Consider the following 18,164-nt stretch of genomic DNA (forward strand, 5'->3'; position numbering starts at 1 on the left):
TGGAACAACACAGTTTAACTCCCGGGGCACATCCCGTGCAAGCGCCTTTACCTGTACAAACACAGCTAACCTATTTCAGTCGAGTCTGGATAACAAGGCGACCTACATGCTTTACAAAGGTTTGTATTTGTTACTGGCTTGGGATTAGCAAAACAAGTTCAATGACTGTGCTTATAAAGTTAGGGAATCTGGCATGGAACTTGCATTAGGTGTGTTACAGAGTGGATATACTGGTATGTGATAGCTCATACAGTGATTTTAGCAAAAACTTTTATGGATAATAACGGCGAAACTTCGCAATTGATTGACTCAGACGACGTAACAGTTAAAAAGAAATACGATGGGAAGAGGTAAAATTCAAAGTTTAAAGAAATTTGTCACAGAATTTAGAGCAATGTTTTTTAGATGCAATATTGATTGTGATGACAACGAAATGCATTCGAAATTCGACGAACATTATGACGACAACAGAAAACAATCAAGCATTGTGACAATGTAAACGTAATTTTCATGGTGAATTCGGTGTAACGGCAAATTTGTTTTTACAGATTCTCGTTCTGGAACATGTTGATGGGTAGCACGCTTCTAACCATGCCATGGGCCTTCAGTCAAGCAGGCCTCGCTCAAGCGCTTATCGTGCAAATCATCATGTGTTCCTTTTCATTCTATACCGCGTACATCTTGCTGAAAGTGGGGCAAAAGTTCGGTTAGTGTTGTGTAAGATTTTGATGCGGTTTCTCCTGTGGAATTGTACAAGGCCGCGCTGCACCATTGGAAAAAGTTCTCTCATTTTTCTGCTTTATTTTGTCAATGGTTTTGTTGGTAGCCTGCTGTACCCTGGGAAACCTTTTTTGCTCCTCAGGCCGGTTTAACGTTGCCATCATTTACACGTGGGCAACACCTCAGAATTATTGGTGGATTGCGCAACCACTTTTGGGACTGCGTGCATGGCTTATAATTTCAATATGGCCGGCTATAAAGACTAACCATGGCCTGCACTAGTTTTCGTGTCGAACTGCTTTTAAAACAATTTTCTACAAACCACTTTTAGCTGATCCGGTGACGCGCGAGATTCCAGAGATGTTGGAGTTATGTGGAAAGTTAATTGGTCGTTGGTCAGGATGGATTACTCTGATTGGCTCGTTTGTAATCATGGTTGGAGCACTGATTGTTTACTGGATTTTGATGTCTCAGTTGCTTTACAACTCAGTCAACTCTATTCATTGTAAGTTTTGTGCAAACTCTATTGTTGTTGAAAGCAAACTTTTTTCGCTTTTTTAGATTTCGCAAAAGGCGGAAATGCGCTGTTGAATTTGTCAAATACTACAGCGGTACAATGCATTACTAACAAATGTACGTACTATGCAGATTTATCGTGTAGAGTAATTGTTACGCATTTTAAAAAGTGATGTTTTCACTTAGCGTTGCTTCAATCAAAACAAATATCGAGCATTCCCGGATGGTCTGAAGATTTCACCGTTCCTCTCATTCTTATTCCAATCTTCTTACCAATCCTTCAAATGAAGAGGATGACTTTCTTCTCAAAACTTGGAGCGTTTGGAACAATCTCTGTGGTGTTTTTACTTTTCATGGTTTTGTTAAAATGTTTTTTATGGGGTCCCAACGTTGACTTTGCCAACCAAGAAAGCAAACACTATATCCCACGTAAGATGAATATTTTCCAAATAGTTTCCCATAGAAGTGATACACGTAACAGTGACACTTGTCCATATCTCTTTCAGAGTTTCTCGGAAGTTTCCCAGCACTTTCTGGTTTGCTCGGAATGGCTTATTTCATTCATAACTCAATCGCTACTGTTTTTAACAACAACCGAAGAAGCGAAAACAATGTGAGATTGTTTCGATTATTCTTGTTGTTTTGTAACAAACGCTTTATTGTAACAGGTTCGCGATCTTACCGTCGGGTACTTCCTCGTCTTTTTAACATATGTTTTTATTGGACTCGGAATCTACTTAACCTTTCCACAAAACAAATCATGTATCCAACAGGTTCGTGCACAACCTAATATATCGTTACTATGTTAATTAGCATATGAAATATGTGAGTTGCCTACAGCAGCCACGGTTTCCACCTATAAGTTCTCATCAGTGCATCTAGTTGTGGATATATAGACGGCCTTGTCGGCAAAACGTCACTATTTCGTCATTTTAACACGATTTTCAAACGTCACTATTTCGTCATTTTAACATGATTTTCTGAAGAATTTTCTTGAGAATCTTCCATGGAATGACTGGTTGTCCCTGGCAACGCAGCTGATTATATTCTTCCGGATGGTGACTGTCTTCCCAATCGTCGCTTACATCATCAGGACTCAAATCTTTGTGGCTTTTTTCAATGAACCCTGTCCGGGGTAATTCCCTGTTGTGATGCAATTCTCTACGTGTGTTTTTATAAAAACTTGTTCCACAGAAAATTTAAGATGGCGGTATTTAGCGCTAGCCTCGTGACGTCATGCGTACTTTGCGCAATCTTTTTTCCCAACATCGGTGACATCATCAGGTAAGAAGTTACGTTAAACAATTTGTTTTAAGCGTGATCACCGTGTGATGTTTCAGATATGCTGGGGCATTTTGCGGGATGATTATTATGTTTTTCCTGCCATGTCTACTCCACATTCTCATCCAAGCACGGGAAGGAAATTCCAGCAAAGTGTCGGTAACTCTTCATGTATTACTTGGATTGGTCGGGGTCTTCAACTTCGTCGGCCAATTTACTGTCAAGGGTTGATCGATGCCTCAAACTGTTTTATTGTGGTTTTAACTTTCTTCATACCATTTTTACTTCTTAACTTTGAGCTTCAATAAAAATACCAACCATCACTGGCTGCAATTAGATGTAGTTTTGGTAGCGAAACCACGGTATTAAATCTTTCGCGACCGTCTTGCAGTGTTTTTGAGAAAAACATGTTCCAGTGTTTTTTTGGAGTTCAGAATATATTTTAGAGGGTTACTCGTTTGCAGTGGAAATCCAGTTTTGAAGCAAACAATAATATTTATGGGTCACTTGGGCCTGAATGGACCATATGGTGCGCCACACCGGCTGCACCCCCTTCTATCGAAATCACTTGCGTGACCTTTCAATTCAGAGAGAATTTCACGCTCAATGACTCTCGAAACATTGTCCCGCGCAACGCACAAGTGTCAAGTCCAACCATTTCTATGCCGTGCTGTATAGTGGCGGTGATAACTTAAATCCACTGACAACCTATTGCTTGAGATCAGGAGAGCAGCTTGCCACTATGATTTATACCTTGCTTGCTTTTGTTGCGCTGATAACATCAATGTTTATTATTCAAAGAAAACTAAAGGCACGACGACACACGGAAGGTAATGTTTGGTACTTCCGGATATACTTAGGGGGGAATACCAGCTTGATACTGGCAGTGGAAAGAAAATAAACGTGTTAAAAAATATAAAATTAAAATGTTGTTCATAAGGTTAAGTTCATCATCTTCTTATGAACTGAAAGATAATCTGATCGTTTGATTACAGGAAAAGAAACCACAAAAAAATGTTGGAAATTATGTTGTGAAGCCATAACCCAAACAGAAAATGGTTCTTACACTTTAGCTGTTACAACGTGCAATCAGGCTATCAATGAAATGGTCCAATTTTATCAGGAAAGTGCAAAAAAACACGAAGTATTCGCATGGTTACATCTTGTTAAGTCACAGGCATTCCACAATATGGGTATGTGGCGCGCGGCCCGTGAACAACTGGCCCTGGCAAATCTCCTAATGGCGTTTGCAGAAAACAAAAAGTTGCATTCACTTATTGTTGGTGACCGTCCGCAAGTTCCTGGCCGAAACTCTCGAATCCGTAATCTTCACATTTTACTGCAGAATGAGCTTGGATGGATTGTTGTTGGTAGGTTTCCATTAGTCGGGCGATTTACGTAGCATCATGTATTTTTGCATAACGAACAGCATTGAAATGATACAAAATAAAATTTGCAGCTCATAATACAGTTACCGATGCCAGTCAGATGCCCGAAAAAAAAAGACGAAAAAAGAAAAGACGTAGGTGAAGGTTCAGCTCATCCAAGCGTTTACTGAGAGCTCATCTTGCGAAGAATGGAAATACTTTGTGAAGAATTAAAAAAAACGCGAAAGGAATATACGCAGTCTGCAATATTAATAATTACATGTTTTTTTCCTGCTCGAATAAAGAATTTGCGTTAGTTTGGTTTGATTTGTTGGTTTATTTGTTTTCTTTGTTGTGCTTTAATTAATTTATGTTCAATTGGTAATTTTTTTAGCCATTCGTTTGCACCAATGAGGAAATGTGATAAATGTAGTAGACTATAGTATGTAGTCATCGCTGCAAATTTGCTGTCCTAAACTTAATAATATGTCCATACGTGCTTCCTCATGTTGATAAATCTTGCAGGCCAAGATAAGTTTTCTTGTTTTTACAGGTAAACCGGTTAGTAATTCAATCTAATAATCATCTTGCAAAACTCATTAATTTGTTGTAAATTTCAACTATCAAGTGCTATTTAACCATGGCAAAACAAACCCCACTAACATGCAGTGGACATACAAGACCTGTTGTAGATCTAGATTTCAGTGAAATAACAGATGATGGTTATTTCCTTATTAGTGCATGCAAAGGTATAGTAAAAGTGTTATGACAACAGTATGTTTCGCAACATTGTATATACAGGATAGTTTTAAATTTGCAAACTCAAAGTTGCACCCTCCCATTCTCATATGATGTAACTTGTAATGGATACCATGACCCTTAAAACATAATTACCAATTAATTTACTCCGCAGATGGAAAGCCAATGTTACGTCAGGGCAATACAGGAGATTGGATTGGAACATTTCTTGGGCATAAAGGGGCAGTATGGGCTGCAACACTAAACCAAAATGCAACCAAAGCTGCTACTGGAGCTGCTGACTTTTCTGCGTAAGTATCTAATGCTGTAATGGACAAAGTTAAGAAGGCACTTTTAAATGATTATAGAAAATGCTTTTTTAGTAACATGTGGGATGCAGTGTCAGGAGAAGTTGTTGCAACTTTTCCCCATAAACACATTGTTAAATCGGTAGCATTTTCACCTGATTGCAACCAGCTCTTAACTGGAGGTCAAGAAAAACTTGTGCGCTCATTTTTTGTTGAGAAACCAGCTGCAGGTATGTTGTAGTTAAATTGTGGAAGACATTGGTAGAATACTATTTGCCTTGTATCAGACCCAGAAATCATAGGAGCACATGAAGGGGCAATAAGAAAAGCTATTTGGAGTAAAGATGGAAAATATGCAATATCTGCAGCTGATGACAAAACTATCAGGTTTGTTATTCTATGCATAAGAATTTGACTGTTTTGTACAGACATTATGAATGGATTAGGACAATAATGCCTTAGAAAATTCAGAAATATTAAAGATTATTTGTTTTAAGGATAACAGTTCTATTTTCCTGTCTAAAATATATGTTTGTGTTTTGTTATAATGTAGGATATGTCAAAAGTGTATTTGATTATTTCTAAGAAATGTCTTTTTGTTTTGTTGAAATGTTTTTGGTTGTCAGAAAATGGGAGGTTGCTACCAAGCAGGAAGTACAACGTATTACTGTCGTGTCCCCAGTGAGCGATATTGAGTTGTCAGCTGATGGTTCAACACTTGTAGTCTCCCACAGCAAACAAGTTGATATTTATGATGCTGTTAAGTAAGTATCATTCTGGTTAAGCTTTGGTTTACAAATACAAACCACCCAAACCAGTTCAAGGGTTCAGGTTCAGCTCTGGTTTACAAAAACAAACCACCCAAACCAGTTCAAGGGTTCTGGTTTACAAAAACAAACCACCCAAACCAGTTCAAGGGTTCAGGTTCAGCTCTGGTTTACAAAAACAATCCAGTTCAGGTTCAGGTTCAGCTCTGGTTTACAAAAACAAACCACCCAAATCAGTTCAAGGGTTCTGCTCTGGTTTACAAAAACAAACCACCCAGACCAGTTCAAGGGTTCAGGTTCAGCTCTGGTTTACAAAAACAAACCACCCAGACCAGTTCAGGTTCTGCTCTGGTTTACAAAAACAAACCACCCAGACCAGTTCAGGTTCTGCTCTGGTTTACAAAAACAAACCACCCAAACCAGTTCAGGTTCTGCTCTGGTTTACAAAAACAAACCACCCAGACCAGTTCAGGTTCTGCTCTGGTTTACAAAAACAAACCACCCAAACCAGTTCAGGTTCTGCTCTGGTTTACAAAAACAAACCACCCAGACCAGTTCAAGGGTTCAGGTTCAGCTCTGGTTTACAAAAACAAACCACCCAAACCAGTTCAAGGGTTCAGGTTTAGCTCTGGTTTACAAACACAAACCATCCAAACCAGTTCAAGGGTTCTGGTTCTGCTCTGGTTTACAAAAACAAACCACCCAGACCAGTTCAAGGGTTCAGGTTCTGCTCTGGTTTACAAAAACAAACCATCCAAACCAGTTCAGGTTCTGCTCTGGTTTACAAAAACAAACCACCCAGACCAGTTCAAGGGTTCAGGTTTAGCTCTGGTTTACAAAAACAAACCACCCAGACCAGTTCAAGGGTTCTGGTTCTGCTCTGGTTTACAAAAACAAACCACCCAGACCAGTTCAAGGGTTCAGGTTCTGCTCTGGTTTACAAAAACAAACCATCCAAACCAGTTTCTGTTCAACTCCCAGTTAAAACCCCCCTATACTTTTTAATTTGTCGAATGGATGTGTTTGTACTTTTTTAAAGTTTGATTTAGTCGCTTTGTAACTTATGTAACATAAACCTAAACTTATCTGTTTACAACCAGGTTCGAAAAACTTTTTGAAATAAATCTACCAACAAATGTTTTCTCTGCAAGTTTGCACCCCCAGAAGAAGTTTATTGTTGCAGGGGGGCAAGATTTCAAACTTTACAAATTTGACTATGATTCAAGGGAAGAACTTGGTAAGTAAATAAGCTGTAATTTCACACTTGTCCATTCAACTAGTGCAACATTGTCATATTGTCGAAGATTCATACAAAGGCCACTTTGGTCCTATCCATATTGTAAGATTTTCACCTGATGGTGAATTGTGTGCAAGTGGTAGTGAAGATGGCACAGTGAGATTATGGCAAACACATGTTGGAAGTAACTATGGATTGTGGAGATGTGTTCACCAAGGTATGTTTAACTAACTACATATTTTATACCTATTCGTTTGGTTTGACAGTTTGTTATCAATAGGTGAAGAAGGACCAACCACATGATTTCACTGTGATGTCATAATTACCTTCCTACCAATGTTTACGTTGCAAAGCCTTTGCTTTTTTCTAATAATGTTCCTGTCTATCTGTGAAACCTCCGGCAACCATAGTATCTAATTTCAAACTTTTTTGTGACAAGTTCAAAATATTTATCCCACTGAAAGTTTCCAAGCTTTGCCCCACCAGTAGGTGGCGTCATTTTTTATTGTCCAATTCTTGCTTTTCTCTGCCCTTGGTGAAATACTGCACAGCAAAATGCTGGACGACTGCAAACTTTCTACTTAATAAATCAAAATAGCGCAAACATTCGATAATTATTATGGATTGTGATACCTTTGCCTGAAGCAACTTGTCTCTATGGCATACATAAAAACAGGTCTCTTGAGTGCAACGTGTTTCTTCACTTATTTCAGAGATATAATATACATTTTGACCCTAATGTTTAAAAGAACCTGCCGACCGACGAATTGTGTTGGAATATTGTGTTGGTTGCAGTGGCCAGAAAGTAGTTAAAACATTTGACCAGTTATTACTTATCTCCCATGTTTTGTGGCTCCCAAGCAGCAAATATGTTTAAGGGAAGAGAAAGTTTATCTTGCTTACATGTTTACTACCCCCATGTCACCGTGGTTAAACAAACATGTGATCTGTCTTGTTGGATGTATTACAATGTTTTTCACTACGAAAAGTAATGTTGAATGTTGGTAAAAACTTTTACGAGGCCATAAAACTGATGATTTATTTACGATTTAGGTTGTGTACCTTAATATGTATTGTAATCACTTTGGGATTTACATGTGAAAGGATGACTTTGCGACATACGGTAAAGAATCTATATAAAAATGTAAGTTCTGTTTTAACTTTATGCTGGATTTTTATGTGATATTTTTCTAATTTATATAGCTCATTTATATGGGAAAAGAATATCCAAAAGGAGGGACGTACTTTCGAGATCGATGCCATGCAGTTTTTATGAAAAATAAAGATTTGAGCGAACCCAAGGAAATTGAGTTGCTCATCAAGAGGGGGGAATATGTTTTAAAGGAGTTGGAGGCTTTGTATAGACTAAGAAAATACCGCACAATGAAGAAACGTTATTACGATTCCGAATCTTATGAGGAAACCATCTTAAAAAACATAAAAAAATTTGATGAAAATTGATTGCTTGTAAGTGTGGCTTTGGCAAGCATTTCATTGCACCTGGGGTGTTTGATTTGTCTAAAAAATATAAACCTTGCATTGAATTGCTGTTGGACCTTAGTTGACAAAAGACGTTTTTTCAAAAAATGAGTTTTTTCAAATACAAAACAATTGGTGAAAGGCACAAATTCAACACATGATGATGGTTTACTTTTGTTTCATATTCATTGCAATTAAAGTGAACAGGATATACGTCAGTTTGTGTCCTCTGCAGTAAAGACACACACACACAAAATAACACTGCAACAACATTGCACAGTTTTAAAACATGCTTTCAATTGCATAGTCCCAGTTTCAGGGTGAAACTATATCAAGTTTGTATGTGACCTCTTTTGCCGTCATCCTGAAACCCAACAAGATAATTTAAAATATAATTACTTACAATTTGTACCAAACCTTGAGTAACTGTTGTCAAGAACAATTGTATAAACACCAGGTCTCTGTGCTACAACTTGGCCAATAAATGGTTCAATATGAGAAGTTATTCTTGTTGAGGGAACAAGTTCTTGTTCTTCAGATTCCTAAAGTATGGATTTGAGTTATGATAAGTTTGGTGGGAACTCTAAATTCCAACCTGATCCAGGGAGTAAAATATTCTGAAGTTTATGTCACGGTCTGATGTGATATTCCACCTTAGGGCAATGCCCTCTTTCTCAAGCAACACAGGAATGTGATTTTCCTTTCTTGCTGCTATGTGTACAGTCACGCTACCACCTTCTTCATACTGTGATTCTGCTGGGCTTCTAAGAACAAGATTCAATTCTTTCCACTACAACTACGATATATGCACCAAAACTAACCCAGTTGCTTTGGATATGAAGTCAGTAAAGCTCTGATAAAAAGAAGAATCTGTTGCCGTTGATTCATCACAAACACCAGAAGATATTTCCTCAAAACTAAGACTGGAATCTAAAATACAAAACTAACGATCTTGTAAAAGATCAATGCAAACACTGTAGGTAGGTGTTACCTTCAGTCATGACTGTGGTTGAAGCAGGATGTGCTTCCATAGAAACATCTAAAATTGTACCTTTATTAAACTGAATTTAACATTTTTAATAATACTTACTACAACTGTTTGAAACACAGTCACAACAGACTCTTATTTTTTTGTTCTTTTTCAATATCCAGTTTTCAGAGCAAGTTTTACAAAATATTTTCCCACACATTCTACAGCAAATCAAACATTTCATAAGTACAGTTGATTTTGACCTAAATTATTTGTTTAAACCTGCAGTGGTGTTTTCTGATAGTCAGTGAAAACTGCTGCTTACATGATGAACATTTGGTGGCATCACTATCATGAACCCAGTTGACCTCATCCAGACTTTCTTCAAGTTCACTGGTCCGTGTTTTTAAATTTTCCCCTTCTTTCCATAGAGTGTCCTTATCACTAAGAAACATAACAAAAGTATATTGCAAGCACTTGTATAAACCCGGGGCCTACAGCAGAAGCTGGGTTATTTTTTCTTTCAGATGTTCAATGTCAATTTCATAGTTTGCGATAATATCTTGGAGATCAACTTCCCGCGTTGAGCCTTCCATGACCTTCAACCTAGCCTGCAAGCATATGACATTTAACCTAGCCTGCAAGCATATGACGTTTACCTAGCCTGCAAATATAATCTCATGAATATTTTGTTGTGAAACATTTTACCTCATCGACTTCACATCTGCTCCCATTTAGTGTAACTCGTAAATCAACTGTTTCTTGTTGAAGTTTTTCAATTAAGCTCAGGTTGTGAAACTTTTCTTCCTGAATGAAATAAAGCTGATGTCTTAATGTTAAGATGCCTCAAATTAAACATACTTGAAAAACGTCAAGTTTCAGTTTTAGTTTTTCCAGCTCTCCACGAAGCATTTGTGTTTGAGTTTTTTCATCCTTTAATTCATTTTGAGCTGTGGTTGTAAAAATTTCAAATTGTAACTTCATAGAAACAATCTCATTTTCCTTGTCTGACAATTTTGCTGAAAAATGCAAAAGAACTTGGTTAATTTGGATTCAATATGTCTGAATTATGCAAATTTTTGAATTGTCAGAAGATGTTTGTTTCAAACCTGAAACACTTCGCCTGAAGTGTATTTGGTATTAATAAACATGGTTTGGTAAACAAATGCAGGTTGAATTAGAAAAATCCATCCAAAATTTTTTTGTGGATTTATAATCTCTTGAACTAATTTTGTGGACTTTTGCTACCTGTTATGTTTTTCGAATGTGAAAGGAGTTTCTCACATAAGAATTTGCATTTTTCTAAGGAAGTTTCCATAATTTCTTCCTGTTCTCTATTTTGTAAATCATCTTCATGATTACTGAGAATGTAAATAATCTTAATGTAAAGATATAAATGAAGACAGTAGCCAAACCCACCCTAACATATTCAGGCAAGCTCGCAGGCTTCCTGACAATTCTTCAACATGTTTTGCATGTTTGGATTTTTCTTCGTTTATTGTGGCAACAGTTTCATTATTTTGGTTCTCTCTTTGCTCCATTCGTTCATTTGTTGACAACAATAACTTTTCACTATTGTGTAATTTTTCTGTCAATGTCCCTAGATTTTCATTTGCAATTTGAATGTCACTTTCCAATTTACTGCTTTTTACTTTTTCCTTCTCTAAAAGCTGACCCACAATGTTGTTATGTGTTGAAAGTCTGCCAGCTTCATCCTATAGACATGACAGATATTGACTTTGACCCAATACATATACCACATATACTCAACCTTAAATTCAGTAAGCATGGATTCCTTCTCACTTATGTCATTGTATGTTTGTGTTTTAAATTCATCCAAACTTTTGCTCCACTCACTGCAAACAAACAACAAATGTTTTTATTTGTCTAAATTTTCTCTGTATTCTCAGGGACAAATGTGTAACCTTTCTTACTTTTTTTAAAATCTCACAATTTGAATTTAAAACTTGATTTATTCAACATGTTTCATAAAAACAAAATATAGTCGTATTTGACTGTAAAGTTTACAAAATAAATCACTTCATGACATAAATAGTTCTCAAACCATGAAAATGAATTCATGTGTTCTTTGTACTGTATACCACATGGAGTATTGCTCAAAATAAAATGTTAAAATTGCTGCACTTTCATTATGTCCACAATACACAGGTAGTTAAAAACACAGAAAGTTTTGAGCATGAATTTATGAACAACCAGTCAATACCTCTCTTTGTTTTTAAATTGAATTTCCAAATGTTTGTAAGCTTGTCGCGATGCTTCAAGATTAGATGTGACATCATCTAAGCTCTCTTGCGCCACCTTAAGGTCACCAAGCATTTCAGCATGTTGGTGTTGTAGGGTAAGAATCTGTGCTTGTTTTACTGAAACTTCTTCTTCAAGTTCAATTATTCGTCGACCAGATTCACTTCTACTCGACTCAAGCTGAACCTGCACCCAAGTTACATCACAATCAATGATTGTTTTAATATCACAATAATTAGATGGTCCACCACGCTGATGACGTAAAAAAGCCCTTACAAAATGTTATGAACTTTTTAGAGGTGAAATTGTGTATTTCTTTCTCAAAATTGTAGCATTTCAAAAATTTAGTAAACATTACAAGAATCTGAAAGATACTATGTTTTTTTAATGCAACATCACAAAGGTGTGCAAAGTGACAATTTATGCAATGTCATTTATAACTTCCACCAATATTAAAACAAGGCACCAGGTGCCATATTTTAACCTTGGCATCGTCAAGTTCAAGCTGGGTTGCATTCCACTTTTTCCAAACCTCCCCTGCTTCTGTTATTGCTGAATCACGATCAAACAATAAACAGTTTTTCTCATCTGCAACCAACATTTAAGTACGTCATTAATTTACATAATATTGCAAATGTATCGCAACCTTTTAAAGAGCTAATCATCTTGCTTGGATTGTCATTATAATGGCTACTGCTTTGCACAGTTTCCTCTACAACTGTTTCCGAAATCAAGGAAATTTTTTCGATAATATTAGAAACCTGGAAATTCAAAGCATACTTTACTTATACCAGGACCTTTATATATATGTTTTACATGCCTGCATGGGAATGGACAACCTTGTGTCAATTTTTGCTTCTGTACAAATTTTGGTCAACAATTCCCTTTCAGTTGATTCCTTTATTTCCGTTTTTAGTTTTTCCATTAGCCCAATTGTTCTTTCTTCTTGGTCCTCAAGTGCAGCTTGGAGTTCAACAAACTGGGCTTCTTTGTATGACTTTTTGTTCAATTTTTCTTCAAGTTTTGCACAAGTTTGCTGGCTTCTGTCGAAATCTTTTCTTAGTTGTACATTTTCTTCATTTAGTTGTTGCAAAGTTCTGTCATTTTTATTGTCCAACGTTAGCCACATTGGAGTAGATTCTTTTGAATATTTTTCTTCAGCAAAGTTTTGTGTAATTGTTGATAAGTTTTGAGAAACAAGTTCTTCTAAATTCCGTTTATCTTCCTCAATTTGCGCAACTTTGACAACAAGTTCTTTAATTTTTGAGTTCATTTCCAACTTAATTTTATTAAGGTTTTCTGTTTTTTCTCTCCAATTTTGCTCTCTGGCCTATGAACAAAATACACCTCAGCACATCATAACTTACAAAAGTTTTCCCTTATACCTGGAATTCAGAAGTCATATTGCTCATTGCTTTATGCAAATGGCGGTTTTTTGCTTCAAGGTCAGATATTACACGTGCAAGAATATCCTCTTTCTCATTTGTTGAGTTTTCAAGTGATTCAGCTTTTCCTTCAAGTTGGGCAATGAATGCCTGAATAAAGTTATTAGTGTCGAAGATGCAAAATCACATTTCAGCCAACCTGTTGCTCTTGGATTTTTGCATCGGATTGATCAAGTTCAAGAACAAGATCTTCGATACGTTGGTCAACATTTAATTGAGTGCTACTGCCTGTAAAATTATACACAAGGTACATAAAGTATTAATAATGTTTTAAACCCTTTTACCACTGCCATGAATATGTGGGTTGTCCATAATGATTGAGGCTGAGGTTAAACTACCCAAACTGCCAACATGACTTTGGAGTGCCCATTGGTCACTTCCGAGTGTAAAACTTTTACTAAAACATATCAAAATGAAAATTAAACTCATCAGACTTTTCAGTTATTATTTAATAGCTCACCTGGCGAATGTAGGCCAGCCACTATCAAGGTCATAACCTTTAGCATTCAGGTCAAAGTTCACAGCATTAAGGTCATATAGAGAGGTGATAAAAGTAGAAGCATGAATGTGGTTTCTCAATACAGAGTGTTCATTTAAATAATGTTTTTGTACATTTTCACTCATAACACAGTTTTGCAAACTATCAGCAAGTGTTTGATGTACAAGACAATAACGGATCAAAGCTCTACCTTTTCCACATGAAGTACGAATCTAAAAACAAATAAATATACATAAGCCAGCATTGTGGTTTCTCAAATCTTACCTCCTTGTTGGCTTGCACAAACTTTAAACCATCCTGGAGACCTTTAGTTCGATGTAAGCAACTGTACATCCACTGCCAGTAACTTTTCTTTCCCCCGAAGACACCTTTCTCTTTCAAACTTGAAGTGAGTAGAAATTCCAACTTTGCACACAACCTTTTCAATAAAAGTTACAATAAATGGTACATAAAGCATGAAATGTGAATGGCAAACCTGTGTAAAGCTTGACTGTCATCAGTTATAGGTTGTTTACTGTTTATAAATTCATCGTGTAATTGCTTCACAACATCTAAAAGTTCATTGGTTAATACCAACAGAAGTTTCAAAAGGTTTGTGTGCCTACAAATTATTACCTTGTATGTCTGCAACTATTTTTGGAAGGTTCTCTCTGGATACCATTTTTTAAATTTTAAATAGTCAAAAGTTAAGTTCCAGCCAATGCAACTATTAACATAGTGTAATGAATCTGTGTTACCACTAATGTAGGATAAAAACAAATGATTTACACAAAGTCTACATGCAATCATAAAAAAAATGAAATTGGGCAGAACTAATTGTGGTGCAAGAACAAGTATTTTAGTAATATGGACGACGAGGGTTGTTCAAAGGGTTAGGTCGAAACTTATATGCAAGCATCATCCTTTTGCGATACGCAGAAAAATCATCATCATCCTTTGATAAATTGTCAGGTTTCTCAATTCCCAATCCTCTTCCATCGATTGATTTCTGTCCCTGATTAACAGGAGCAGTTATACCTTGACCATCACTTCCTAAACCTTTTCCTTCTTCCCAGCCCATTTTTGCAAGCATTTTAAATCCAACATTATCACACTGGATTTTAAATTCTTTGTAATCAGAATAATCTGGGGTCCTTCCTTCTTTTAATGCTTTAAAAGTTTCCATAAATTTTTCCAATTCTGCGGGAGGAAGGAAATCTCCAATAAAGTGTTTTCCTTGCCCCTCTTCTGTAAGCTTTTCTGCAAGAGCTTGAGTTTTTTCCATTTCTGAATGTCTTTTTTGGTGCTCCCATGTTCCCATGGCATCATCTATCTCCTCATCACTGTCATATTCATGTTTAAACTTTTGATTTTTCCCAGCGGCTTGAGCCGCCACCGTCGCAGCAACAGCCGCAGCCTGTTGTGTTGCATTGCGGTTTGCCATCACAAGACTGTACATGGCTTGCATTTCTCTTTGCTCTTCAAGCTGCTTTTTTTGAGCAAGACTAAGTTCATTTACACCAACCAACCCAACAGGTCTGTATGTTGTAGGAAGCCCCAAGCTCATGGGGGTGGTTTGGACCACCGGTTGAACTGGGTTGGTCATTCCTGGAATCTCTGCTAAACCAGGTGGGGCAATATCTGTTAAGTCTACTTTTTCACCCCACCGATTTTTTTTCTTTCGCTGTTTAACCTCAACTTGCTGTTTTTCAGATATATGACTTTGTTGACAACTTCCACAGCTAACATTTTGCACAACTTTGGGGACTGAACTGGTTATTAAGGCTGATGGATTTTTGTGAACAACAGATTGGTTAAGACCCTGTTTTGCCTGAATGTTTTTTGTAGCATATTTGTCCAAGGATTTTACTTTTTTCACTGGTGTTAGTCCAATGTCTTCATCACTGCTGCTGTCATCATTATGAAAACATTTTGCAGTAACACCAACAAGTGAAGGAGTGCTAGAAGTGCTAAATTGCATTTTATTTTGCTTCATTTGTTGTAACATGCTTGAAAATCTTGATTTCATTGCTGGGGGCTTTGATGACTTTTGTAATGATTGTAATGTGGGTTGCGTTGCATTGTTTCCAGTGTTTTGTTGGTCCAAAAACTTTTTCATAAAATTTCCATCATTCTCCAAATCATTGTTTGATGTAGATTTGGCCTTTTTTTCTTTAATTTCCTTTAACTTTTTTGCAAGCAAGTCACTTTGTTGGTTTAGTTTCTCAAGCTTAGCATTGTTGGACATTTTATCCGAATATTTTGAGCACTTGTCCGCCTTCACATTATGTGCGCTATAATTATCTATCCAACTGGAACAAACTTATCATACATCATAATAAAACGAAGTACAACAAACGAAAATATTATAAAAATACTCTTTTCAATCATTTTCCAAACGTTGTTTTTATATTCAAATCAAACAAAGCAACGCTCTACTAATTAAATCTGCTCGTAAAACGAGGATTAGAGCGGTGGGCCAACGTTCCCCCAATACCTGAAAAGTAGTACAATACCATTACAACGGGTCACAAAGTTTTCGCCAAACTTGATCCACATAGAAGCCTATATAACATAAAAATCTGTGCGAATACTGACGCTATAATTTAGTATTTTTGTTCAAATGTATATCAATTCAATTTAAATGTATTGTTGCGTTTAAAGCGTGTTCTTCTATAAGTCAGTCAGTCAGTTTATTTTGGCTATAAACTCCGTGTATCTTAAAGCATGAACACAATAAGTCACAGGCGCCCGCTATAGGCATGTCAGGGCGGACCAGCAGGTTACGACATTTTAAAATCCTTTATTGTTTTAAAGCCAGGGCGGTCGTTGTTTAAAGGTTTATTGTAATTATTATTGCACCACGTTTGGGTCGTCCTTTTGTACGTGGTAAACCGGTCACATATATAAACAATAATGCCAATATTACAATTTCATATTAATATTGTGTTCGCTACAGTACACCCCAAAATACTAGGTGGTTGCCCTGTTCACACCTAACCATTAAAACTAAAACAGATTTTTATTATGCACAGAGTTGTATGTAGATCATGTTTCGCGAAAGCTTTGTGTCCCAGTGTAGGAGTATTTCCCCAAAAAATAATGTCTGAAAAAGCACATGTAAATCCTAAAATATTTATAATCGGAAAGTCTTCTCAGCTGGTGCAGCGTAACGATTTTTTTAAATTATTTAATTACCGTCAGATTTGCTCGCTGCTGTTTCCATTTTCGCCGTCATTCAAACGGGAGTCACTCAGACATGGTCGGTGGTAAAAATGCGAGACACGATTTGAAATGTCCAAAACTATCGAAAAGGCATAAAGTATAGTGTAGGATAAGTTTAACCATATATTTTATCATTGCTAAGCGCAAGTACAAGTAGATTTAAATCAGCTATATTGGAATTGTCAAATATTTACGCAGTGATTGATGGCCACAAACGTAAAAATATCAAAATTATCAAGATGCGTTTGCCAGGTTACTCCCACGTCACGTTTTCTTACGTTGTCATCGTGGTTGTCATATTGCTTTTTTTTTGGGGGGGGGGGGTTCAAGTTACAGAAGTGTTGCATTATTCCGTTTGTTTAGCGTCATAAATGAATACCCGATTTTGTTTTTGTAAGCTGCATTGTCCTATAATTTTGCTAATTAACTTTTTAGCGGGATGTGTAGGGGAAATATGGGTTATTATAAATCAAATTCTCTATAGTTTAATTCGATTCGGAGCTTTTGATCGAGTCCACCTCCTAATTTTCACCCACGAAAGCTCGTTTCGTCTTTTAACGTACATTGCTTTGTCACGTAATCGAAGCAACATGAATTAATCATCGCCTTGCTTCTGCCGTATCGCCATTTATATTGCGACCTTTTTCCCATTGAAACAGACTTAGACTCACCCCTGGTGTCAACGAAGTCAGGGTTCGGTCATTGCCATAATGTTATTAGGGCGCTATCTGACTTACTTCTTAAGGCAACTTGCCGATTGCTAGTCGACAAACCTTTCTCACGGCACAAAAGGCGTCTCAACATGTAACGTTCGCAATCACGTATTAGCAAATCTGAAAGTTTCTGTGCAAATACACAGTACAGAAAAAGATTGTATTTTCTGACGTTTCGCCTGTACGTACGACTAGGCTTCTTCAGAGAATAAAAACAAACACAGAGCGAACCCACGGGCAAAGAAATTAAGCGACGAAAAAGAACAAAAGGGCGCAACATCTAAAACATAGTGGGGCATAATTCAATGGACGCCATCAATCACAAGTCAAACGGCCAAACACGGGAAAGAAAAGTCACGAATGGTTTCAGGCGAAATTGCGTCATATTGAAACGTCAGAATATACAATCTTTTTTAAACAAAAGGTGTAGCCTATATTTGTTGTTTTTCACCAGAAGAACGTCAGATTTCATAATTCATTATGATACCTGGTGGTGTCAAACACGAGACGCCGCACGGGAAATATCCAAAACCTAAACAACATATCTACCACGCGCACGTGTTTTGAGAAATGTTCAATGTCACATGATGAAATCACGTGGTCGATATGTACCTCACGTGCTCAAGTCATATGACTGACGTCACGTGTACATTCAGGC

At 36.9% G+C, this 18,164-nt stretch overlaps 6 protein-coding genes across 6 annotated transcripts; 4 read left to right on the forward strand and 2 right to left on the reverse strand.

Moving 5' to 3' along the window:
- Positions 1 to 413: 413 nt before the first annotated feature.
- On the forward strand, positions 414 to 2,748 carry LOC145912199 (sodium-coupled neutral amino acid transporter 9 homolog). Its single transcript, XM_082999607.1, has 10 exons — positions 414 to 495; positions 549 to 706; positions 1,052 to 1,225; positions 1,282 to 1,353; positions 1,423 to 1,665; positions 1,743 to 1,849; positions 1,905 to 2,009; positions 2,223 to 2,371; positions 2,431 to 2,520; positions 2,577 to 2,748. The coding sequence occupies exons 1-10, from the start codon at positions 434 to 436 to the stop codon at positions 2,746 to 2,748; spliced, it is 1,332 nt and encodes a 443-aa protein (XP_082855733.1). The 5' UTR covers positions 414 to 433.
- A 446-nt stretch (positions 2,749 to 3,194) lies between these two features.
- Positions 3,195 to 4,269, forward strand: LOC145912386 (uncharacterized). Its single transcript, XM_082999840.1, has 3 exons — positions 3,195 to 3,347; positions 3,513 to 3,887; positions 3,977 to 4,269. Exons 1-3 carry the CDS (start codon positions 3,260 to 3,262, stop codon positions 4,045 to 4,047), a joined length of 534 nt encoding a protein of 177 aa, XP_082855966.1. The 5' UTR covers positions 3,195 to 3,259; the 3' UTR covers positions 4,048 to 4,269.
- Positions 4,270 to 4,468: 199 nt separating this feature from the next.
- LOC145912385 (serine-threonine kinase receptor-associated protein-like) lies at positions 4,469 to 7,987 on the forward strand. Its single transcript, XM_082999839.1, has 8 exons — positions 4,469 to 4,633; positions 4,798 to 4,933; positions 5,006 to 5,160; positions 5,218 to 5,317; positions 5,557 to 5,694; positions 6,798 to 6,934; positions 7,002 to 7,151; positions 7,215 to 7,987. The coding sequence occupies exons 1-8, from the start codon at positions 4,525 to 4,527 to the stop codon at positions 7,235 to 7,237; spliced, it is 948 nt and encodes a 315-aa protein (XP_082855965.1). The 5' UTR covers positions 4,469 to 4,524; the 3' UTR covers positions 7,238 to 7,987.
- LOC145912387 (uncharacterized) lies at positions 7,777 to 8,404 on the forward strand. Its single transcript, XM_082999841.1, has 3 exons — positions 7,777 to 7,922; positions 7,988 to 8,078; positions 8,138 to 8,404. The coding sequence occupies exons 1-3, from the start codon at positions 7,777 to 7,779 to the stop codon at positions 8,393 to 8,395; spliced, it is 495 nt and encodes a 164-aa protein (XP_082855967.1). The 3' UTR covers positions 8,396 to 8,404.
- A 236-nt stretch (positions 8,405 to 8,640) lies between these two features.
- Positions 8,641 to 14,378, reverse strand: LOC145912383 (uncharacterized). The gene is made up of 24 exons (XM_082999837.1): positions 14,205 to 14,378; positions 14,065 to 14,140; positions 13,854 to 14,007; positions 13,551 to 13,801; positions 13,375 to 13,487; positions 13,230 to 13,318; positions 13,031 to 13,180; positions 12,462 to 12,975; positions 12,292 to 12,429; positions 12,130 to 12,233; positions 11,608 to 11,831; positions 11,155 to 11,239; positions 10,803 to 11,098; positions 10,632 to 10,744; positions 10,245 to 10,402; positions 10,092 to 10,190; positions 9,882 to 9,994; positions 9,666 to 9,827; positions 9,504 to 9,604; positions 9,405 to 9,452; positions 9,235 to 9,343; positions 9,009 to 9,177; positions 8,831 to 8,955; positions 8,641 to 8,777 (listed from the first exon to the last, which is right to left on the reverse strand). The coding sequence occupies exons 1-24, from the start codon at positions 14,248 to 14,250 to the stop codon at positions 8,729 to 8,731; spliced, it is 3,486 nt and encodes a 1,161-aa protein (XP_082855963.1). The 5' UTR covers positions 14,251 to 14,378; the 3' UTR covers positions 8,641 to 8,728.
- On the reverse strand, positions 14,329 to 16,111 carry LOC145912384 (SURP and G-patch domain-containing protein 1-like). The gene has a single exon (XM_082999838.1). The coding sequence runs from the start codon at positions 15,814 to 15,816 to the stop codon at positions 14,428 to 14,430; it is 1,389 nt and encodes a 462-aa protein (XP_082855964.1). The 5' UTR covers positions 15,817 to 16,111; the 3' UTR covers positions 14,329 to 14,427.
- Positions 16,112 to 18,164: the final 2,053 nt, after the last annotated feature.

Source organism: Ascidia mentula, chromosome 8, assembly GCF_947561715.1.
Source record: "Ascidia mentula chromosome 8, kaAscMent1.1, whole genome shotgun sequence".
Lineage (NCBI taxonomy): Eukaryota > Metazoa > Chordata > Ascidiacea > Phlebobranchia > Ascidiidae > Ascidia > Ascidia mentula.